The 25,921-nt window shown below is 39.8% G+C and overlaps 1 protein-coding gene across 1 annotated transcript in view; it reads right to left on the reverse strand.

The window, feature by feature from the left end:
- Positions 1-525: 525 nt before the first annotated feature.
- Positions 526-25,921, reverse strand: part of RORB (RAR related orphan receptor B) — a 62,087-nt gene continuing 36,691 nt past the window's right edge. The window contains exons 5-10 of the mRNA XM_077818028.1: positions 14,765-14,886; positions 11,475-11,607; positions 8,200-8,307; positions 6,714-6,824; positions 2,278-2,390; positions 526-681 (exon numbers count right to left, since the gene is read on the reverse strand). Of these exons, the coding sequence (XP_077674154.1) occupies positions 526-681; positions 2,278-2,390; positions 6,714-6,824; positions 8,200-8,307; positions 11,475-11,607; positions 14,765-14,886 (743 nt within the window). The remainder of the gene's footprint in view (positions 682-2,277; positions 2,391-6,713; positions 6,825-8,199; positions 8,308-11,474; positions 11,608-14,764; positions 14,887-25,921) is intronic.

Here is a 25,921-nt window from a genome sequence, read left to right on the forward strand (position 1 = left end):
TATATATGTCTATAGTACACATACATATGTATATTTCATATATGCACAACAATTTCCAAGACAGCTATAAATTTCTACATGCATTAAACTATCTAAAAACATAGAAATAGGCAAGTGTAATAAGTGGAATTTTCTTAAATTATATTTGAACAATAAACAGCAAGAGTAATACTGCAAAGTACCGCTCTATTCTCATTTATATCTACAATAAAATTCTATGAACAGTTGTCTCCCAAAACATACCCCAATAAAATAAAATAAAAAAGGTAACACCCAGTGTCCTATATTTGTATATTTATGGTCAGTTAAAAAAAAAAAGAAGTAAAAGAAAGACAAGAATAAAAGAGCCCCACTCAGAGGTGCATATTTACATTCTTCAAACTGTAGCGGTGAAAAATAATTCTATTAAGTGCAGGACATTCCTAGTGTTGCAGTAGTGACATTTTTAATAAGTCTTCATGAAAACATTTCTTTTGTCTTAACAGTGATGCATTCCAGGACTATGTGACAATTCTATCTTCCCCTTCACTTGCAGCCCGTGGTAGAGTCTGGATTGAAAAGCTCCTTGTACAATGGAGGAAACAGTGTATTCACTATATCTGGATGAGATTGCTTAAATACCTGCAGTTTCTCTCCATGCAAGTTGCAAAGTGCAGTAATGGTTGGTATCTTGGCTACTAACTGTAAGGGGAAAAAAAGAGCAAGAAAGTGTTTAGAATAAAGCAGGGTTTCCAGAATGAACAGAGGTAGCATCCTGCTGGGTGGAAGAGTAACTGACTGTGATTCACTGAGAACAGTGAAACCTGTTTAAAATGACCACACCAACCGGCAAAATGAAATGGTCTAGAAGAGACTGTTTTTTAATTAAAGGCCAAACACAATTGTCCTAGAAACCTTGGTGTTACTTTAAAGTGGCCATTTAAGAAAGAGGGCTGCATATTGGAGGTGGTCCTTAATGAAGTCTCATTCCCATAATAGCACCAAAGAACCACTAATGTTGTAGTGAAAAAGGAAGGAAATAAGATAGGGTACCAGGGAAAAGAATAGCAATAACTCCCTTTTTTTTCCCTAGAAAAACTAAGCATATAGCATGCTGCCGTTAACTGAATCAAAATACCACTACATAAACCGAGAGAATTTCCTGTGGAAAGTAACGTATTTTTTGTCTAGCAACAGATTTGAGTGCAGTTACGTAAGGAGCCTACCTAATTAAAATGTCTCCATTTCCTCTGAATTTACAATTTATGTAATGCATGCCACACGTTTCAGAGTCCTTCCTCTGGCAAAACTCTGACTGAAATTAATGGGAGGTTTATTTATTTACCAGGACTGCCTTGCTTTTCTGATGACAGTTTCAATAAATTTTTTACAGTAGTACATACATTTGACAGATATGAAATCTCTAAAAATTACAAAATAAGTATCTTTGTGATCCTTACAGTGGACATGAAAAAAGCAGGGGGCCAGATTCGCTATGCGCTCTCCATTTAATTTTCTAGAACAATGTGCCTACACTTTCCCCCGATGTTAGCAGATATGTGTATAGGAGTATTTCAGTAAGAAGCCTTACCAGCCCAATTCATAAAGCTATTATCTTGGTTCTACTGAAATCTGGAAGGGACCTGCCTCATTTCAAGTTTACAAATTTTATTTCTCTTTTAAACAATTACAATTACAGCAACTCAGAAGCAAAATAGATTGGCCAATAGAATAAAGAATTACAATTACAGCAACTCAGAAGCAAAATAGTTTGGCCAATAGAATAAAGAATAAATACCAGATTTATTCAGGATGATCTATGGCTGTGAACCGTCAGGGATAACTCAATGCTATGTTCCCCTTATGTGATTGCAAATTCCAGAATTTATTACCCCCTCAGTCGAACAACTGAAACAAAATATTATAAAATGGTAACACTTTCTTTCTTACCCTTATTCAGTGGGGAAATATATTAAGACTGAGCTTGCTTTCTGAATTCTTATATTAATATCTTCCAGAGTCTTCTGACTCTCATTCTCAGTGAATTCTTTAAAAAAAAAGATTACATTTTGAATACTGCATTAGATAATCTGGTAATGACTAAATTGCCACTTCACCTTCGGCAGCACTATTGTTGTTCCTCCACTTTGAAATCATCCTCTATCAAAGCCTTACTTTGGTTATCAGATATATAAGAGTTATAATAGAATTGCTATGTACATGTTGGCAACACTCCTGAATCTTAGGAACACTTGTTCCGTTAATATAGTCATGAACTAGCATGTTCTAAGGATCTACCTTTGCCAAGGTCTCATCATCAAGATGGTTCTTCTGAATCACATGTTGAAGTGCAAAATAAATCTTTTCCTGAAGTTTCTGGACCTTTCTTGGTTCTATTAGCCAGGCTCGATCTGACAAAGAAGAAAGGCAAGGGCTAAAGCCAACAAGAACAAGGAAAATGAACCAGCTCATTCACACATGGGCACCACATACCAGGCTGACAAGGGTTAATAATAATCTCATTATGCTGAGGGACTGCAGTGCTATTAACACATGATTTCAGAGGCAGGATGTTATGAACTACTATAAGATCACCTGGGAGTTCAAGTCATGGACATGAAGTATGTACTTGCTACCAATGCACTGCTTTTACATGTTTGAACTTGACTATGAGGATTTTTAAAAAAGGACAAAAGAGAGAAAGATGTGACAAAATGGACAACTCCTGCAAAAAAATTAAGCAAGGTCCAAGCAATTCATTTATTCTGTTGTTTTCTAGTTCATATTTCTCTATTTCATATCTCACAGATGAAGTACAAGTAATGCTATCTGAGTGTCTACTGAGTACAGAAAGAATAAACAAACTGATCAAAGTAATCACACCTCTTTGACAGTAATAAAATATAACAATTTGAAAATTTAAAATTAAATAAACCAGAGTCTCAACTGGGCTAACATTTTGAGACCAACAGTTAAGTCTGAATGAACAGAAATAGTTTCCTTCAAAAGAGTTTCTTAATACTTTAGATGAATTTTTTTGTTGCAACATCTTGAAGTGCAATTATTTAAAAAATACACTCCTTTTTACCTGGCTCCAGATAAAATAAATTCTAAATTATCTGGGATAATACATTTACAGAAATAGCTGCTTGGAACCTATCTTACTTGTACTGAAGTCAAAGGCAAAACTCCCCCTGATTTCAGGGAAAGATAAGAATCTATATTCTCCCAACTCATGGCTTCCTGAAACAACCATATGGCAAGTGGTGCAGCAGATCTTGATTCAATTCTGAGTCCATTAATACAATGCATTTACTGTACCAGTAAACTTTTTTTTGTTATCATGCTGCAAATCTCTCTCTCTCTCTCTCTCTCTCTGTCTATTCAGATTGGATCTTAGAAATAGTTTTTGGCTTTCAAACAGGAAATGAAAAATCTATCTTAGTGCAGAAGATGAATTTTACAGAAAGAGCCAGGAGGTGCAGAAGAGCCCTTCCCTCATTCAGATGCTTATTTTGTTAATCAGAGACAGAAGTGAAGTAATGGCACTGATTACATAGGATTATTGTAAACTAACCATTAATATAAATTTATCATACAGGCCAGATAATGGTGATGTTTCAACATATAATTAACAAGATACTATCGTTTTGTCAGGCCCTGTGTGAAGAGAAGTGCATGAAAAGGGTGTAGCATGAAAAGATTGCTGTTTGGAACACACTAGTCTGAGCCTTTGCTGAAAAGAGACAGAGCTGAGGTCTCCAGACACTGAACAGATGCTCAGAGAAAGGAACCTTGTTAGAAAGATAAAGAATCTTGTTCACATAAGGTAAGCAACTGAATTCGGTAATAGCAGTAGCAGCAGTAACAAGATTAGCTAAGAGCTTACATAACACCTGCCTAAGTGAGCATACAGTAATATTCAGACTTCATACATGAAGTGCTAAATTTTATGCTGTCATAAAAACATGCACTCTAGTGGATTTAAACCAAGGCCCAGTGTGGCAGACTAGAGCAAAACAGATTTATCACAGAGGGATATTCCCTAAGGATTTTTCTCTCAGTAACAAGCATGGGTTTAAAAATGAACCAGCATTGTTGGTACACAGTGTTTGTGAATTACGTTTTGGTGTCTAATGATACACATTAGGGCTGTTTGGCACAAAGCATAACAGTTGTTAAGTTCATGAAAAAGAGTTTGGCATAGTCATACATGGTGTTTCAACCCATCTGTCTGTCATATTACCCCTTTCCCATATACAAACACACACACTGCAGAAAGAAGTGGCACATAGCATTCGCTTTGACATTCGTTTCTTTGTGATGTGGGCGAGAAAAGAAATCAGTTACACGCGTCTTTCTGACAGGTTTCATATCTGTGTGTAGGAAAGACCCATTCAAGAGACGAAAGGGAGAACTATGGGATATTACAGTAACTATTCTTGTGCCTCTGAAGAGCAGACTGAAATTCCGAGTTGGAGCACAGTGAATATGAGTTTGGTAGTTGCTCCTGTTTATCTATAGGACACAACTCCCAAACAGCTTGCTATACCCAACCATTTCTGTTCCAGAGAGGCGCAGCACTTGAGTACTGTAGCAGGACGGTTGTATAGCAGGACTGAATGCATTAGCAAAGCTAATGGGGAAGCTTTCGGAACACTTGCCTGCAGTTCAATTGTCTCAAAGTCAGGGCTGAGTCACTCACTTTTCTGAGCGCTAAATACATCCACAAATGGTTTAGAAAAAGTAGAAATGAGCAAGGGATTCTCAGTTGACAGCAAATACTAGTACCAAGTAGAAACATTTGGTACTTTCCAAACGATGGGTTATTTAGAGGACCACAGGGATGAATCAATATTTTGATATCCATGTACCATCTCCCTGCAGCTAAGCATAAAAGGCTGCATCAAAACCAACTAAAGTTAATGGGAATATGTCCATTACTTCAGTGGGGTTTGGATCAGGCCCAAAGAAAGTGCCATAGTCTTAGAATTATTGACAGATTTGTTACCAGATCTTGCTGGCTGGCTGAAGCAGTAATTTGCTCCTCCTTCCTGTATTGTCTGAGGCATAACATTGGGTAGAAATTTGATTTCACTGAAGTTTCTCTAGCTCCCAAACACATTCAACTACTGCACTTGTCACACCTTTTCTACGGATGTGCTGTACTAGCCTGAGACAAAGCCGACTGAAGTGAATGGAAAGTTTCCCACTGATTTAAATGTGCCTTGGATCAGATCCTATATTTCCGAGTCACTGTTGTAAGACATCAAATTGGAACACAACTCTCAATGAAGATTTAAATACAAAACCACAAGGATTCCACCTCTGCACATTGTGAAGGTTTTGTAATATAAAACAAAGCTTGGTTGGAGAAGTATGATTCTGCACACAGCACTGCTGCTGTCCTTTCTCCTGTGGCTGAGGAACTGTCCAGCCAAGAAAACATCCTAGAAAAGCGGCTTTGTATCCGGTGACTCTACCTACAAAGCTAATGGTACTAACCTGCAGCAAGTACTCACTGGATCATCCCTTCCATCAATGAGCAAACTGTTACAGAACACAAAATCTCCTGTAGAAATAACAAGGACCAGAATCCTTGCAGCACATGTTATTATGAAGATATCAAGTGTGTTGACACCATCTATGCTGGTCTAATTTTATCTAAATTAGATGTGACAAAGGGCAGAGAAACCTAGAGGAGGCCAGGAGCAGAACTGGGTGAATTGTGTGTGTGTGTGTAGGGGCGATATATAGGCCTGAAGGAGGTAGGCGCACAATACCCATTAACTTTCCGTGGGAAAGTACTTCTCCCTAAGGTGCTTTTAAAAAATCCCACACTGAATTGTGACTATGTCCACTAGATTCAGCTTGTGATCTGATCCAATCACCCATGGTCCAGACCCTGGTTTTTCTGCTTTTCCATGAACATTCATTCAGCCAGTGTGTTTTCAAACACATATGTGTGACTATGGGTATTTTGTGCAAATGAGCATATTCCCATGACAATAAATGTATTTCTGACTTGCCCTTGTACAGGTGGGCAGTATGGGGAAGGCCCTTGCCCTGCTTGCTCCCATCCCACAGGAGAAGCCAGTCACAGTGCTGTCCCTATACTCTACCAAAGGCAGAGCACGCTCCCTAGTGCTAACCATGAGAGTGCTTGCTGCCTCAGAGTGGGAAGGAAGGAGCTGAGGCCCTGTGCTTCCTGAAATTCAAGAAGGAATATGCCTCCCTGAGGCACAATATCTCTGAGAGGTCCACCTGGGGAAATGCTGTTCTGCCCTACTTGTAATCAGTATCTATACCTATCACACACAATCTGGCCCCCTCTCTCTTTCTAGTGTTCCTATTTTTCTTCCTTCATCTTATGACAGTGCTGTTGAATGTTGAAGAGACAATACTTGGCTTAGATCCAGCCAGTTATTTTTCTATAATTTAATTCAGGTTCTGAACAGCTGGTCAGAATGTTTTGGATAACAGGCAGGTCATAAATCTGCCTACCTGTAGCTCTTTAGGCTGGTGTAGCCATATTTTGTTCTGAGCCTATTTCCAGCAGGTTAACTGCTGTCAATATAATGTATTCAAGAAAACTTTAGAGAATAATCCAGGCAATTCTTCAATTACTTAGTGTGCCAGTTTAAGTAGGAACAACAGCTGTTTATGCCGGCAAAAAAATATGAACAAGGATGCAGTGAAAAAGAGGATTTATCAAAATACTTGGAGATAACTACCTGGTGATATCAGAACAGCAGACGAAAACAACGCAATCTCTTCCTCAGTCAGCTGTAAGGAACATAAATTCTTTGCAAAGTCAAACGCTTCATTCACCAGATCATCAGAACCTACAGATCACAGAGAACAAAGTCAATGCTAGAAATTTATCAGCTCTTTAATCTGCCTTGAAAAGCTGCTTGTTTTGATGTCAGGAGTGCGCGTGTGTGTGCGTGTGTGCACACATCTGAGTGAGAGAGAGAAAGAGTGCAAATAAGTGAGCAAGTGCTTTGGTTAGGTGAACGCTTTCATTGACTGCTGAATTTGCACTCACATGGAATGTGAGGCTATGTAAAAAGTAGCATTTGCAGCTGCATATCACTAGAACTTTCAATGAATCAGTATCTATTCAGTAAAAAGTGTGAAACACTCTGTCTCTGAAAACGCCAAAGAAAAAAATCAAGGAAAAAAAAAATGTCTTTTGCAATGTCACACAGAAATGTTAGCCAAGAATTTTCTTTCTCTTTATGAAAGAAAATCTTGTTTTTGAAACCAAAGTGACATCTACAAAAGGAATCTGACTAATACAGAACAGCGATCTCCTACAACATCCCATCAATAACAGTATAAGATAGCCTTCTTAGAAGTTTGGGGGAAAACATGCTATGGGACAAAGAAAACCAGCTAAACATACATGGAATGTTTATATATGATGTATATGTAAGCAATGAGCTAAATATTTATTAATTACTACCAATATTGAAACCTTCATTGGCTTTGGTTCTGATTGCTGAATGATTAACAGGTTAATTATTCTCACAACCAGAACACTGACATAATTTATAAGGTAACACTACAAGCAAGGTAACAGTCATCATGCATGTTACATATAGTGATGAGGAATTAAACAGTTGCTCTACCAAACGAATCAGAATGAACCTGAGCTTTGCCTGAATCTTTCTCAAGCTTCAGAGTATTCTGGATAACCCATTGGTGCCCCCTCATGACCTTTGTGGGATCCATCCATCCATCTGCCTCTGCCAAGAGGCCAAAATAGACTTCATCCACTTACCCGTTCTGCAACATTCACCTTCCTTCCACACGGGTTTCAATATTGAAACCATTCTTTTAGCTGATATCATGCTGATATTACACACCAGTGCAAATGTCAACCACAAATGAGGCTGGGATCACTATAGGCCAAATTCTGAAATCTTCATTCATATTTTATTCAGTCCTTACGTGGCACACTGCCAAAGTGTATCTTGCAAACCTCCCATTGCTCCTTTTCTATTAGGGAAAAACAGCCTCCTACTGCTAGCAGCTATTGGAGTTACTTTGTGAGCTTAAATGGCAGTTCCCTGTTCTTCAGTGCTAAAGGTAAAAGATTCAAAAGCTGCTAATGACTTTTGGTTGGGAGGGTGGTTATATTTAGAAAGGTAAGTCTCCCACTCACTCCAGAATTTGGCTCACTGTAATGGATGAAAATAAAAAAGGCAAACCTACCCAAAGCTTTGAACATTTGCATTCCTCCATACTTTCCTTCAAACAGAACAGTGTTGTTGAGTGGGTTGAAGGCACGGCACATTCTCACCAAAACCACTTCCAAGCAGCCTGTTGGACAAGGAAAGAGTATGAAAACTACACATTCTTCATTACTGGGATGTTTCAAGGCACTTTTGAAAGCAGAATGTATTAAATTTCAAAAAAGTTTCTTGCAAAATACCAATGAACAGAAACAACCTTCTGCACAAATGGTGGGATTTACAGCGGGGCTTAAGCACCTAAGTCCAATATTATGTGCCACTGGCATTCACAGTCACTGGCCTGCTCAGCAGCCCCCTAACCCTGTAAGTGCCTAAATCCCTAAGGCCCAGATCCACACAGGTATTTATGTTTCTAACTTCCACTGATTTCAACAGAAGTTAGGAGCCTAAATATCTTTGTAGATCTGGGCCTAGGTGCCTAACTTCCCACTACTGAAGTCCCCAAGGTGCCTAAATGTCAGCAGCGGGGCATTTGCACACCTACCTAAATCTTGACACTGCACAGCAGCGTGGTGTCTAACTCACGCTGAAACCTGAGGTGGGATTAGAAATAGGTATTCCCCCACCTTTTGGGGGGCTCAATCTGGTAGACGTGCTCAGAGCATGTTGAAACTCACACAAAACAGCAGGGAGAGGATGTTGTGCCCCCTCCTTACGGCCTTTAGCCCTCCCCCAGGGCACTGGAGACCCAGGTTCAACTTTCCGCTCTACTTAGTGTGGAGCAGGGATTTGAACGTGGGTTTCACGTCTCCCAGAAAAAATGCCTTCACCCCAGGGCTATGGGATATTGTGGGACAGGCCTCTCTCCGTTTCTCTTGTTGAAGCTGTTCCACTTTGATCCCCAGGCTCCATTCCTGCTATGCCAGTTCATATTTAATTATTTGTAAAAAGTTGATCAACTTCAACAGGAGAGATTTAGAAAGCCCCTGCCCATAATATACCATAGCCCCAGTGGCTGGGCTATAATGTAGGACACCCCAGTTAAAATCCCTTCTTCATATCAGGCAGAAGTGGAGTTGAACGGAGGGCTTCCCATCCCAGATGAGTGCTCTAAGCACTGGGCTAAAAGTTGTAATAGTAGTTTCTTCCACCACCACTATCGAGCCCTTCACAAGTGCTAGGAAAAAAAGTCTATTTTCAGATTTTGTTTTGTTTGACCTGAAATAGAATTTTTCGATACACTGATATTTTTCACAATTTTTTGATTTTCAGTTTTTCTTTTTTGATTGTTCAGAAATGTCATCGAACTGAAAAATCCACTGTTTACCTAGCTCTACCGTAAAGTTAGGAGCTGCAATATGGAGTGTTGCAGCATCTATGTCCCCCTTGTGAATCCCACTCAAACACCACACCACAACCTACACATTTGCTGATGGGATCTGAGTAGGAGACAACTCACCCTCCAATCTCTGCCTCTGCCACTGACCAGAGAAGGAAGCAATTCATGATCCAGTCCCATTTCCCTTCCGTTTAGAGCTCCACTTTTTCTAGGGGGAGTGCATATTATCAGGCCATTCCTAATTTCAGTAGTAGAGCTAGTCAAACATTTTCTGATTAAAAGTTGTTTTTTTAAAGGGTTTCATTAAAAAATTTTTACATGAAAGTTTTTGAAAAAGCATCCCAAATTTTTCTATGAAAAGAAAAAAATTAGGACTTTTTTTCTGGATTTTTTGAAGTTTTTCCATTTAGATATTATGGGGGTTTCCACACTTTCTGATAGTTTTCCAATGTTTGCTAGTTTGAAAACTGTAACAAAGTGTTTTCTGACAGTAAATTAGCTTAAAACTGGAAGTTCTACTTTTAAATGTAAAAAGTGTTTCCCCCTACACACACTTTTCCACACTGTTTCCATGATGTTTTCAGTTGGAAAACTGTAAGAAAGTGTGAAACGTAGGCTTCCCCCCTTTCTCATAATGGAAAAAGAGGGGAAACAGTCAGAGGGTGTGGAATGCAAGGGGGAAAATAACACTTTGTCACATTTTTAAACTTTACCACAGAGAAACCAGAATTTCCTCACAGGAAAAATTCAAAGGGGGATTTTTGAAGGAAACTGTGAGAAAAATCCCAGAATTCTGGCTAGCTCTGCTCAATATTAGCAGCATGAGGGGCAGTAAAACCTTAGCAGTTTATACATTCTGTAGCTAATTAGGGTTCTCTTACAATACATTTTATGTCCAAATGTCATTGAATCTTTTTTTGAAGTGCTCCTGTTTCTTTTGCTTTACCAGTCAAATGAATACAGTTGTTTAATGCAGAAGCTGGATTGTTAATAAGGATATTATTAATTATTCTCATGCTAAGAGCCTTCTTTTCCAGGGAATTTTCTGTATTCCTGCTGGTCCTCTTATTTTTCTGCAGTTTGCACCTGCCTCCAGCATCTTGGTCCCATATTATAGCCACAGCCTTCTGAGCAAGGACTGGATCACACTACCTCTTTCAGAACTGCCTGAGAGTTCTCTGTTGAATGACACAAGGCACTTCTCTAGCTCAAAGAAACTGCCTCATGCTACATCCCAGCCTCTGCCAGATCTGGGGACCAGGGTAGCACAGGGTAATGCAGTTAATAACCAGATGCAGCTTGTTTGATAATACCATTTGGTCCTACTGAGTGACATGGAGTTAGTGCAAGCTCACAATTCCTAACAACTAAATGTCACCAGAGTGCATCTTAAAATGATTATTCTAAAAGAAGGGCGGGACTTGCTGTGTGACATGATAGAAAAACTACCCCCTGCCCCCCCCATACACACATCACAACACGCACACGCACACAACAGTGTCAATGCATGCTGCCGCAACCCAACCACGCTCACTCCAGTATTAATTATCGCCCACAGGGATTTCTCCTACTAAGGACTGACATAAGATTATAGGTATTGCTGTAGCATCATTAAAATGATTAGAGTTGACCAGAGAGGCCAGAGGGCACAGTTTGCATGGATTTGACTAACTAAAATCAAGTGGTGGTTTTAGAAGCAGCAGTTTGGTGATTCAAGCAGCTCAACTCAATAATACCTTACACGGCATGTCAAGCTGGGGCTTGTGGCTTCTGCAATTAACAGTTAAGTTTTTCTGTAAATGAAAAACACAATTGACTTTAGAGGGAATGGGATCTGAAGACATGAATGTTATTAACGCAGAAGATCACGTAGGGTTTACATGTGTGGGGAGGCAAGGTTGTGATGGGGAGAAGTAAGGTTATTTGAAGAGAGAATGACTGACGAAACCACTCACCTGATTTAAGGAGTAGAATTTGATCATTTTGACAGAGCTCCATGAAGCCTGTTATCCGCTTTGCAAACTCCACTACGTACTGAATAGCATGAGTGATCTGGATGGCACACTGCTGCCACAATGCTTCTCTTGCCTTCCAAAGGAAATATGCAATAAAAAATAAAGCAGTAAGCAACCAGAATGTTCAGAGGCAAAACGACACAATGCTGTGTTACACAAAGTGTGCAGTTTAGATTTTATAATAGACAGAGCTGGTAACTCCACTTACAATCAAGGTGGCCTGACTCTTCTCATGATAAGATCCTATTTGCAGTTGCTTCTAACTTTGCCAAACTTTAACTGTTTGGGCTGAAATTTTCCCTGCTGGGTGTCTGCCTCTGGCTGAAGATTTTTTTGGAAAAATTCAGCCAAACCATGTCAGCGTTTTACAAGAACAAGGCTAATGACAAATACATTGTTTTGCTCATGTAAATTTTTTTTTTTTAAAAGCTCTAGTGCCTCCATGCTTTGGCGGAAGGACATGAAATCTAGTACTTTTGACTATCTCTCTGTTTGCCTCACTTCCCCATCTATAAAATGGGGATAACACCCTCTCACCTGACAGGGATGTTGTGAAAATAAATTCATTAATATATGTGAAGTCCTCTGAAACTATAGTGATGAGAACCATAGAAAAGCTCACGAAGAAATTAATAGTTCTCTTTTCAGAGCAAGGTTTGGCTAGAGTGCAGTAAACAAGGTGTAGGGCTGCACATTGAACAAGGAGGAGAAAAGAAAATATTGAATAGCTGCTCATTAAGGGAGCACTGTCATTCTGTGCACTGGATTTCTCAAGCTCCTGTGGAAAAAAAAGTATTTGAGAATGTAATTAAAGACTGTATCGTAATTCAGACATACAACGGAGGGAGGTGAATTAAGATTGCACAGGCTTAAAGCTGGCATTTCCCAACTTTTGAGTGCTTGACTTGGAAACCTTTGTGATGTTTAAACATAGTTTTTTGTGTAATATATATACAAAATATATATTGTATTGTATTGTATTGTATTATATTGTATATATATATTACACAAAAAACTATGTTTAAACATCACAAAGGTTTCCAAGTCTAGCACTATATATATATGGGCTAGATTAAAAAAAGTAACAGGAGTGGTGATGTTGAACATTGCCACACCTATCTTTCAGGCGCCTAGAAAATCCCTGGGATTCACAAAGACCGAGTTCAGCAGTTAGACTCCCTGTATAATGAATAGGGGGAGTTAGGCACCTCAGAGTGGAATTCTTGACTAAGCTAGCCAATGGGAGGTGCCTAGCCAAGGGATGTGTGCTAAGCCCTGCCTCTCTCTTGGAGATAGGAGCCTCCCTCTGTTTGGGATTCTCAGTCTCCCCTTTCAAAGCTATTGTATTGTGGATGCATAATGAAGGAATCATGGTGGGGTGGGGTGGGGAGAAAGTGCAAAAGCACTAAATGACTCTGTAGCCTGCTGGTTAGAGTATCATGTGGGAGACCCAGGATCCAGTCCCCCTGCTCTAATGACTTTTTAAATTGTTTATCCACAGTGGAACAGCTTCAGCATGAGAGACTGAAGAAGCCCTACATCAGAAGATCCTATAGCATACTGTTTAGAGCACACACCGCAGAGATGGCAGGCCCCTGTTCAAATCCCTTTGATTCCTCAGGTGGTGGGGGGAGTTGAATTGTGGGGGCTCCCAAATCCAGGGGGGGGGAGGACCCTAATCAAACATTGTGAGAGAGGTCTTCTACCACCCAGGTGTTTGGGGTAAGCTCATCTAGAGGGTCCCGCTCTGGTAGGAAAATTCTGAGATCGCCTACCAGATCAGGAACTACAGGTGGATTTAAACCAAGGCCAAGTGTGACAGACTGCAGCAAAACAGATTTATCGCAGAAGGATATTCCCTAAAGATTTCTCTCTCAATAACAAGCATAGGCTTAAAAATGCATCAGTATTGTTGGTTCATGCCTCGCTCTGGGCCTTAGTCCTCTGGATGCCTGGTATTGGGTTGCAGTCTGCACGCACAGAGACAGAAACCCACGCAGCTACAGAAAAAAATTCTGCACAAATTAGGGTGCTGAACAAATTTAGGTGCTTATGGGGTTTGGCAGTAGCTGAGTGGGGGTTCTGTGAACCCTAGTAGGGCCTGATTCTGGGATTTAGGCACCTAAAGTGGCAGTTAGGTGCCTAAGTCCTTTTGTGAATCTAGCCTATATCTATCTCTTTCTACATAGAGATATAAATGAATGACAACTCGGCAATGCAAATATATTGCTAGCAAAGGAAATAGACTAATGCTATTTAGTCACCTTGTTGAACATTTCTGCTGGGTTTAAAACCTTTTCAAAATACCATTAAAGTGTAATTACAGTCGGAATAATGACCCCACAAAATCGGGACCTTCTTGTTCAATTTATCACCTTTGTGTATGTGCATGCATGTGCACAACTGTATCTTTGGGCTACATCTGCCACAGGTGAGTTTCGACTCCTGTTATCATTGAGGAGCCAACAGAGCTGTCAAAGAACAAACTGAACTCTGTTCTACTTTGTCTAAATTCTGATTGCTGAATCATAATTACTGGTGAAAATGAAAAAAGCAGAAGAACTCAGCTTGATTTCCCCTGCCTCGGCTGAATTTGAAGAGCTGCCAGTGGGAGAAATATTCTGAATGAATTTGATATGGGAATCATAGGGGGAGAATAAATATACAACCAAATAAAGGCATTTTTACGGCCACTTTTCAACAGTATTACCACACTTTACAGAGTGTGTTAAACTCTGCATTATCTAGTGTAGACAGGTGATGGAGATTTACTTTCTTTGCAATAAAAAACACTCATTTTTCCACATGAAAATGGGGACAGTTTTAACAGTTGTCATAAATATGTTAAACAAATCTATCTTCTGTTTTGAAAACTCTTCCAACATATGGAGTCCAATCCTGTTCCCAATAAAATCAACTGCAGTTTTGGGAAAAGATCAGGCCCATGGAAACAAATAATTAATATGGGAGGCTGATTTTATCACCGTTTTCTTTTCCCTGACATTATGCTACTAGCATCCACGCTAGTAAGCTGTTATTTCTGTTTTAAAATGCCATTCTCACATCTGCAGTTGCCAAGTTTTTCTAATATCAAACTGCTATTTCCCACCCCAAAGGTTTAAAGCTTAACTGGGTATTGATCAACAAGTCCTTGTCAAATATAGTGCACTGAATCACTATAAATCGCAAGGAGAAGGGGAAGCAAGAGAAGTAGTGTTAGGGTATTGTACCTTGCTCTGGTATACTTTAATTTCTTCATACGTGTGGGTTTGCCATGCTAGCTGGTGTAGTTCATCCATTGTATATTGACACGTCTCCAAATGGGACTTAATGATATTCTGTGCAATTCGATCTAAGAAATGGGGGGAAAGCAGAAAGTCACAGTGAATAGTAATTTGCAATAGCAAAATTTTGAAGACATAAATGTTGCGGGGCATGATCAGTAGACAACAATATATTTTATGGCATAGGTGACTGGACAATGTCACATTTATCAATGTTTTCGTATTTAGCTAGTTATCGTTTGAGCTGTGGAAACGTTCCTTATTAAATCCAGAGCCACAAGAAATTTGCTTGGTTGTGGATTACAAAATTAAAAATAGCCAGCCTTTGGGTGAAAATGTACCCAGTTAAAATTGGAAATGAAAGTTTTATCTGTATTCGGATAGGCACACATTTTTAGAAACCAAGGGTGGTATTTTCATATAGATTTTGAAATGGAGCAGCAGCAGAAAAACCTCATACACAAATGACAACGTATTCCTCAGAAAGAGGCAGTACATTCAAGGTGCTTTAGCCAGACTTGGGCAGGAACAGCATAGCTTCTTCATCATTGTCTACATCACTCTCAATCTCTCCTGTTGCAACTGTTCCACTTTGTATAAATAATTATATATTCATTGGGCCAGAGAGAGAGTGAGAAAATGACTCTGAGGCCTGGTGGTTAGGGAACTCATCTGGGAGGGAGGACACCTGGATTCCAGTCCCTGCTCCAGTGAATAATTCATTATTTATACAAAGTGGAAGAGCTGCAACAGGAGAGATTAAGAGAGACCCCACACCTCAGTGGTTTGATGGCTAGTGCAGTCATATGGAAGAGAGGAGATTTGGGTTCAAGTCCTTGCTCTGAAGCAAGGATTTGAACCTAGGGCTCCCATATCACAGATGAGCATCCTATCCACTCGGTTGTTAGGGGATAGGGAGTAGTGATGCTGCAACCACTTTGTGAATGGTGCTTAACTCCCCTTGTGATTCTAACGCCAAAATCAAAATATTTCATTCTGATGTTTCCTTTTTTTTTAAATGGAAAAAATTCACCAAAGTCAACATAAACTCACAAAAATGATTTGGTCAACATGAATGTGTATGTTGCTGTGAAAAAGAGTTGCAGCCAAAATCTTTCACCCAGCTCTAGTAATAACAACAAAAGGGCATATTAGTGACTGCGAAGGGTCTATACCATATTATTGTCCAGGAGAGAGAGGTAGAACCTTTGTCTCAGGGTACCAGGTTGCCCTATTTTGTCACACTAATAACCTACTGTATATCTGGTCATGCTGGGAGAAAGGGATGAAAAAGAAAATCCTGGGAAGGGAGTAGAGAAGATACAGGAAAGTAAGAGAACTACAGCAGACAAGTCAGGGACTTGGGTGTAAAATCTTCATACTGAGTAATGGCAGGTCTCAATGCACCCATCTCTTGAATGTACTATGGCTGGAAGGAAAACCACTTTCCTCCACTTAAATCTGTCATGGCAAAAGCAGTAGTTTTGCTAGCATGAAGTGATCTGGGTGCCTAATAGCTGTGGAATGGGTTAAAGCAGACCATCGATCCTGGCTTGTTCAGGTAGTGTTCTGGAGGAGAAGAGGTGAGTCCCATTTATAGTTTTAGAAGGAAACCACGTGAAAATTCACTTGTTATCATGGTTTTACCCAGAATTTAGACAAAGCCTAGCAGTCTCACTTTAAATATTTCAGGTTAATTCAATCTCCAAACTCAAATTATAACTGAGTGGAAAAAAATTCCCCTCTTATTCCCCCTTATACATGTGTTATTCAGAGTTACTTCACTGACTTCAGTTGAGATACTGTGGATTTACACTGGTTCAAAGCAGCATTCAGCACAAGAACATTTATCACTTCCCAAGAAATTGCATAGTCCATTTGCTGTTGCTGTACAACCAAGATGTTAGAAAAAATTTCCCACATACTTATTGACCAGGCTCAACAATGAATTAATCTAATATAAATTATGCTTAAAAATAAACCAGACTATAATTACTTACTCATGTCTATAATATGTTTATAACATTTACTAATCATTTAACTCTTTCTAAACCACTTATAAATGAAGAGTTAATAAACAGTTTGACCATTATAGATAGTATATAAATGTGTGCATATACAATATGTATAATACTTGTACAAAATATATGTGCTTGTATTTTATGCATGTGCACACGTGCGTGTACACACACACATTCTCTCAACTTAATAAACACCATGCTAAAAGATTCCTACATACCACATGGAAAAAATAGCTCCCTGAACAAGAAGGTCCAGTTCTGTCCAACCACTGGGCAGGATGCAGTGTGGGACAGGGAAGAATTTGCCCCACATTTCTGGTTTCATGTTAAAATGATGTTAACTTAGCTGAAGCAAGACTATGAAAATAGGGATTTATAAGATATACCTTTGAAAATTTCCAGGGCATTTTTCAGGACTGAAATTTATTTGCTAAGGGTGTGGCAAGCGCTAAAGATTTTATTGTCTCTTCCCTTCTCTCAAGAGAATCAGAGAAGGCTGATTTTTTTTAAAAAAAGTGATTCAAAGAAAACAATTTTACAAACACCAAATCTCAGGTTTTATCCCCAGAAAATGAGCTATTTTTTCTTAAAAAGAAAACCAAAATTAGAATAATTAAAAAACACAAATCTGAAAGATTGCTCTGCTCATAAATAATCTCAAAGTACAACCACTTAAAAATGCTTTAGATTATGGTTAACTCCATTTGGGATTCTTTTTATCACTAAAAACTAGCAGGCTTCCATTTAATCCTTATTTAACTCACCCAAATATATCTCTATGTTGCAGTACATGCAGTCCAGGCTAAAAGATCAATCACTGAATTTAAACTCCAGCAATGTCTGGACATAATGGTGGTAAATTAAGGAGGGAGTTTCAGCCTGGACTCTGAACGGTCTTAACGCCTATGGATGTCATTAAGATATAACACTGAATACATTAATATTAAGGTAATAAGAAATAAGTATATGATGTTTGCTGGAAACATATTGAACCATAGCAAACCTGACTGCAGAAATTAAGCTCAAGATGAAGGGCTTGTTTACACTGAGGAGGATTTAACCAGATGGAACTGAAGTGCAGTCAACTTGTAAGACTGAAGTGCAGTCAACTAAAGTGCAGGAATTTATAAGTTTTTTTAATCAAAATATCTGACAGTGGAAACATAATTTTAACTTGCATTGCATTTTTCCAGACTATGTTGCAAACCATGTTTTAGCCCCAAGCTCTTGGGGCTAGTATATTCATTTCCTTTCTACTGACTTCAAGTTCTTGCTTGCGGTTTTCATTGATTCTTCCTACCCCACCCTCCACCTTTCCTTATATGAAGCAAGAATTATTTATACTTTTGTTATAAAGAAAATAAAAAACCATATTACTGCATAGCCTGTAGAGGAGGTAGCTTATTGTTTTTCAGTCAGAACGAGGCACACTGAAGTTTAACAATGTGAAACGAATATACACATGCTCTAGCATTATTTGCCTTGAAATACACGCGTGGGTACCATAAGCTAGATGTAACAATCAAATCACTGCTCTCTTATTCTTGTACTTCCTATTTATGTATTTACTTAGCATGAGCTGGTTCTGCTGCCATTCATATGCTCTTCAATATTTTGTGGGGCTGGCATCCAAGCAATAGCTCTGTACAGCTGTACACAGAACTGTTTCCCATATATTAATTGTTTCTTGAGCTGATGTTAAAACCCATCTAGGTGTATGAAGGCCTAGGGGAAGCATGCTACCTTCCAAAATGAACGAGGTGCAAAGACAGACTTGAAATTCTGGTGCTGCAGGCCAGCTAAGTCTGACTGTATCATAAAAAGGATATGCTTGGTCTCTGGGGAAAGGATCCTGACAGCTCCCTCTGTTGGCTGATTAGAAAGATGCATAAGCATCAGAGGAAACTGCTTGCCTGCTTTCAGAGATGGCAGTCGTGAAAAGGAAAAGGGGATTAGTGTTAAAATGGCAAGTGTTTGGCTGATGGGTTTTGCACAAGCCATTGACAAGAGAGAGATGAAAAGTAAAAGTATGGGCTTTCTGAGGGACAAGCAACACAAGATACTTCAGGTAAAAAGAGCAAAGTGTACAGAATATCTTCTTGTCACAACACTCTAAAGGCATTACATCTTTCTGGGCATTTTTGGTGTCTTGGCCCTTTAGTAGGTCAGTCAGGGAGCCGCAATTGATGCAATGTTGGGGCTGAACTGGAGATAATATCCTGCCAGGTCAGTAAGTGGCATGTCTGTCTTGTGATCTGGGGTGTAGGGCACGAGTTTAATGTATGGATTTTATCTAGCATACATTTGTGGAGGCCTCTACTTACCTCATTATCCTTCGAACCAGTGGAATGGGGGAGTGTCCCATCAAAAAGACAAAAACCAACTGTTTCAGCAGTGCTGAGAAAGATAGATGTTCATATAGCATACATGATAGCTCAGTATGAAACAAACAGAGCTGGTCATATTATGGAGGGAAGGGTCTCGTGGAAAATACCGACTTTTTGGCAAAAAATCAAACTCTGAAATATTTTAGCTAAAACCAAACATCGTTCAATGCAATAATGCTGCCACAGTGCCTCATGAGAGTTGGAGTTTGGGGGCTTCATCTTTCCATTCTCCTCTAGAGGCCAGCCTCCCTGGTCAGAGTACATCTCCCATGATTCACCATGGGTTCACCTTCTTGAGACAGTGCCAAATTATTATGAATTGCTGTGATTTATATGAATGAATGTGATAAGCCTGAGTTTGGTATGGCTTGGTATCCCGGAACTTGCTGGAGGATTCTGGGAGCAGAATTCTCTTAGCATTAGATACATTATGTGGAAATCTACTGGAGGTGCTGAAACTGCACTTGAATGGTTAACAATGGCTCGATGGGCGTGTACGTTTCAATGGAATATATCAGCAGAGAACCAGCTCACAAGGTAAAAAACATATAAAATCATATGATCGATGGGCTTGGTGCAGGCTGACATGCGTCAAAATGACCCTTTTTGGATAACGTCACTCTAAGAGCTTAAGCGGGTGATGGATGAGAGGGTAAATGTTGATTGAGATTTGGTCTGGATCTGTTCTGCAGCCCCCTCCTTCCAAAAAATTAATTAGAGAAAACCAGTGATAAATACTCACGAGGCATATTTCTGGGATATGTGACTCTTTTGAGAACAAAAAGCTATAAATGCTAAGCAAAGTATATTAGTTAAGTTAGTTCCCCAATTAACATCAGAAGAGGTTTGAGACTGTGAGACAGAAGTACTCGGGATGACCTAGACTCTGCTTCGGGTGACATTTAACAGATCCAGTACCTAAAAGGGGAAAGAAGAGAAGAAAAGAAGTCTCCGGCTAGAATTGGTAGGTATATCTGCCTTGTTTGCTAATCAGGATACTGTGTAAGGCAAACATAGTTACTGAGGATTTATGCTTGGGGAGCTAAGGCTTATAGGAAAAGACGTGCACTGTGTAACCTTAACTACTTGTGTGATTCTTTGTCAAATAAATTATTCTGCATTAAGCATATGGGTTTCCAGATTTCCACTGGTACGGGTAACATCTGCTCAGCCATGGGTCATTAAAGATCCGTTTCAACATTGGTAGCAGAAGATGGTTTACCATGCTAGTGGGAAAAGCTACCATGAACTGGTAAGCCAAGCTAAAAGGAACAATATATTATCTTAAAGCATTGTATGGTGCCGGAGAACTGGGGAAATATAGCTCGGAACCAGAATATTTTGGTAAGCCAAGTTAAAATATTGCGATATTGTATGGTGCTGGGGAACCAGGGGTTAAATACAGCTTGGAACCAGTATATTGAGAGAGAGAGAAACACACAAGTACGCAGGGTTGTATCAGTGTCATCTTAAAGCCAATGATGTTCTGCAAGTGTAAGCAAGGCGGGTTTACCTCAGAGGACAAGGGCGATACCTCAAAGCCTCTGGGTATGGTGGATAAGTGTTTACTAAAACAGGCATGTGATAGACTGGGGTCAGATTCAAGTCTGGCTGATGCAGTCCCCACGCTGCATGAGAAAGGTTTGGACAATTTGTTGTTGGGGTATCAAAAGGGTTACACTCCTAAGCCCAAACATCAGCACAAGTCGTCTGTGCTATGTATCATGCTGTAAATAAGCTTGCAAAGGAGCAAGCTGTTTCGGAATGTCAGCGAGATGTTTTGGAATGTCACCAAGGAAGTTTAGAACAGGAACTGGAAAAACTAAAATTGCAAAATGAAAACCTGAAATTGGACCTACAGACTGCTGTAGCACAGAATGTAACTAAGGCTCAGCAGATAACAGCTTTAACTTATACATGTCAGGACTCAGAGGAAAGAATAAAGATACAGGAGGAAGAGGAGCCCCTTCCAGGACCTCTGGTAACCCAGCCAGTAGTGGGAGTGCAAATGCCTCAGCCTCCATGGCAAATACAAGAGGAAGTAATTCATCCTCTGACTGAAACTGAAAAGCGGAAGGATTTCAGAAGGATTTTGAAAGTGGGCCTGCAAGGCTATGGCAGCTGTGGCACTGCCAGGCAATGAGTGAATGCGGGAATTTCCCATGGTTTGGGCTAGAAAAGAAATCTGAATGTGAAGACATAGAAGAGCAGTGAAAATGGCTTTACAAATTTTTCCACCAACTCCTCAGTATTCCTACCCAGCAGACGCTGTTGCACATATAGAAGAACTGTTACAGGATTTGAAAGCACAGAGGGTAGCAGTAAAATGTCAAAGTCCTTACAACTCCCCAGTCTGCTCTGTACGGAAACTGGGCGGCAAATGGCATCTCACAACTGATTATAGAAAACATAATAAAGGTACAGTACCTATGGTCCTAACTGTAGCCCACCTTCCAACTTTAATGACCAGAGTAGTGGCCATGCCTAAATGGTACTTTATACTGAACATTGCTAATTGTTTCTTTGCTATTCCATTAGCTTCTTTAAATTAATAACAGATTAAGTTATGAAAACTCCTGGGTTCCTGTTAACACCAAAGAAACAAATGCCTGAGTGGGTATGAAAGAAGATCTGGGTGGCAAATTTGGTGCAAACAGTTAAAAACATTTGGACAGGGGAAAAAAATCAACGCAGAAAAAAAAAAGGACTAGAAGGAACAACTGAAATATCAATGAAAAATAGAGAACAAGGTGATGCTTAAAGAACTGGTAAACAAAGGTAAAATAGAACCTATATAAAAGGAACGCTTTCCAGTTAAGTATGTGGCCAGTCTCAGGGCAGTTTTAGTAAACACTTTGGATGGAGATGTGTGAAGATATTCTGATCAAATCAAATTATACTTGCCAACAGACTAGTTATAACAATTATCAGAAATGAATGCATAGTATGTACTAACCTATGTAAGCAGTGTCAGGATGAGCTCCACCCTGACATCTGGTGGTGAGGTGTGGCAAGTTGTGGAAAAGAATTCAGGGGCCGATCTCATTTGCATAGGCACACCCACCCCATCTAGAATGAGGCCATAGCTTCCCAAATGGTCACTTTGGCTGCTGTGGGATCCCCAGTGTCTCTGTTATTGGGGCAGGAAGAATAAATTGTTATTACCCTGATTATGGGAACTGTGCTTGGCCTTTTGTTATGATGGAGGGACTCACCATCAACTAAGTAGCACTCGCTAGGCAAGGGTCATGGGTTTTAAAACTCTGTGAATTGAGAGAGATTGGGGACAAGTATTAATACTTGGTGGCATGGGCCTCTTGGTGAGGGCCTTACATGCTAATTGCACTTCCTCCTCTCTCCACTGTGGAATATCAGAGCTAATTTTGATTCCATTAGGAGTCTAGTTATAGGCTGCTGAGCTCACTTTGGGCTAATGGTGCACCAGCACTGAGGCTCCCCTACTACAAGCTGAATTCACCAAAGAGCTGAACTGACTAAGAGCTGAAATCACTGAGCATTATGTTAAGTAGTGGGGGAGCCTGAAGATATATTGTGGAGCAGTTTGCGGGACAGCTGGAGTGCCTTGTGGACAGGCTGGTAGAGCAGTTCGTAGGACGGCGGGAGCTGCTGTTGGGATGCGGAGCAGTTTGTGGGACGGCGGGAGCTGCTTCTGGGCCACGGAGCGGAGCGAAGGCATTTGTGGGGCGGCTGGTGGAGCGGAGCGGAGCGGAGCCAGGCGAAGGCCTATGGAGCTGTGGGGCAGTCAGCTTCAGATCATGTAAGGTGCCTCTTACCCCCGTCCCATCTCCACCCAGGTTGGGAGGTAAAGCTCCGCAGATAAACTTTTGAACTCTGGGGCTGTCCTGACCAGGGACAGAGACTTTTGGGTCATTGGACTTTTGGGACTTTGGGTGATCTGGGGTTGCTGGACTCAAGAACCAAAGGGAAAGGGGCATGCCCCAATTTGCTTGGGGTGGGTTTTTTTGCTCATGAGTTGTGTTATGAATCCTGTTGGTGGTGTTTCCCCAACATAATGTCACATTGTTTCTCTCTGTTATTAAAAGGCTTTTTTGTTACACTCAGACTATGTGCTTGCGAGAGGGGAAGTATTGCCTCTTGGAGTCGCCCAGCGGGGGAGGTATATATTTGTCCCAGGTCACTGGGTGGGGGCTCGAGCCGGTTTGCATTGTGTTAGTGGAATGGATCCCCTAGATATTGAACCTGGCCCTTGTTGCTTCCAACTCTGACGGGCAGAAGGGTTACACCTATAAGGCCTGGTCAGAGGTGTTTGCTTTTTGTTTGCTTATATTTTTGCAGGTTAACCTATGCATTTATGAAAGCAAGAAGTATGCTGTGAAGTTTACTTCATTTTGTTGCTTCTGGGCTTGTTTTCTATATGATTGCTGGACCTGTTTGTGCCATAGGACTCTATCCAAAGAATAAGCCAGAAGATTGTTAAGTTACTACTCAGATTTTAATACAATGATCACCCCTATTAGGGGCACAAATATAAGAATATAAGAATGGACATACTGGTCAGACCCAGGGTCCATCTAGCCCAGTATTCTGTTTTCCGACAGTGGCCAATGCCAGGTGCTTCAAAGAGAATGAACCGAACAGGCAATCATCAAATGATCCAACTTTTGTTGCTCATTTCCAGCTTCTGGCAAACAGAGGCTAGGGACACCATCCCATCCCATCCTGGCTAATAGCCATTGGGACCTATCCTCCATACATTTATTTGGTTCTTTCTTTTTTTAATTTTTTTTGTTATAGTCTTGGCCATCACAGCGTCCTTCTGAAAGAAGTTCCACAGGTTAACTATGTGAAGAAAATATTTCCTTTTATTTTAAACCTGCTGCTTATTAATTTTATTTAGTACACCTAGTTCTTGTATTATAATAAAAAGTGAATAACACTTTCTTATTTACTTTCTCAAGACTAGTCATGATTTTATGGATCTCTATCATATTCCCTCCTTAATCATCTCTTTTCCAAGCTGAAGAGTCCACGTCTTATTAATCTTTTCTCATGTGAAGTTGTTCCAGACCCCTGATCATTTTTGTTTTTTTTCTGTGCTTTTTCCAATTTCAATACATCTTACTGAAGATGTGGGCATACTGATTTGAACCCCATTATTTTGTATAATTGGGATTATGTTTTCCAGTGTGCATTATTTTGCATTTATCAACATTAATTTTCATTTGCCATTTTCTTGCCCAGTCACCCAGTTCTGTAGAATCCCTTTGTAACTTTTTGCAATCTGCTTTGAACTTAACTATTTTGAGTAGTTTTATATCATCTGCAAATTTTGCCACCTCGCTGTTTACCCCCTTTTTCCCCCAGATCATTTATAAATATGTTTAACGGTACTGGTCCCCGTACAGATCCCTGGACACCAATATATACCTCTTTCTGTTCTAAAGAATGACCATTTATTTGTTCCCAAAACCTCCTTTAATGATACTTTAATCTGGGACAGTTCCTCAGATTAACCGTGGTCACACAGTGGCCTCACTGATGGTTTAGTAGGTGTGTAGAAAATAAAACAAACCTACCGATAAAAGTATTCAGTTAACCTGTTTAAACCTTTAACATACTGAAGAAATAGAAAAATATCCCCAAACCTGAAAGTAGCCTCCAAGGTTAATTCTCCGAGGGAGGGAAAAGTTCTGAAAAAGCTTTTGGAAAGTCTAAATTCCAATACTGGGGTAGATAACGGTACAGATTTGATCAATGTGCCAACCAAAGTAAACCTTACTGTGGGAGACAACTTGGAACCAATCCCTGCAAAAGTACTGGACAGGAGTACAATCAGCACACACTGAGAAGCAAGGAGAAAGAATGGATCAAGAAATGGGATACTCTGTATTGGAACTAAGTGAACTCCTGGGGAAGAGTGTTTTGGAAATTGTTAAACAAATAAAAATATTTGTTCAGGATTGTTCTGGAGAAAAGTATGTATAGAAGCCTAGGGAATCTTGGGAGAACAATGAAGAGATATCTTGAAACAAAGTCGCAGAGGTAATTGGCCAGAGACACTTAATTGGGCATTGAGTTATTACTCCTATATTAACCAATTGTTCCAAGATACCCGGAAGGTCCAAGTGCACACATGTACCATACGCCAGTGTGCCCTTATCCTTTCTGGTATAGCTAATGGGGAGGTACAAGAAGTGCATCCAGTAATATATGCAAGCACCTGGGGAAAGGAAACAGGGTACTATGAAATAGTGCCAGAGGGAAATGAGGGATTATGGTGGATACCCAGAGAAGGATGAAAACAAATAATAGGAGCCCAATGGTAATGGGGCACCTTAATTTAAAAAAAAAAAAAAAAAAAAGGAACTGGCATTTGGAATTGAAAAAAAAGGGGGGGGGGGAGTAATGTGACAATAAAACAATCACCACACTTGTAATAATTGAAAAAAAAATACACTTGCTTGAAAATATAAAATTATTTAAAAAGTTGCAGAAAACTTAAGATCTAAAATGTGTGTTTGGTATAATGTTGTATACCAAGTAATAAAATAAAATAAAATTAAATGGGTAATAATATTTCAAATTTGTAAAACAACTGTATTATTTCTGCTATGCTTCTGTTTTAAATGCCAAATATGTAAGCAGTATAAAAGTAAAGACAAGCTTTGAAGAAAACTTTTAAAATTAAATTGTCAGATTATGTTTTTAAAGAT

Source organism: Eretmochelys imbricata, chromosome 5 (genome assembly GCF_965152235.1).
Source record: "Eretmochelys imbricata isolate rEreImb1 chromosome 5, rEreImb1.hap1, whole genome shotgun sequence".
Classification (NCBI taxonomy): domain Eukaryota; kingdom Metazoa; phylum Chordata; order Testudines; family Cheloniidae; genus Eretmochelys; species Eretmochelys imbricata.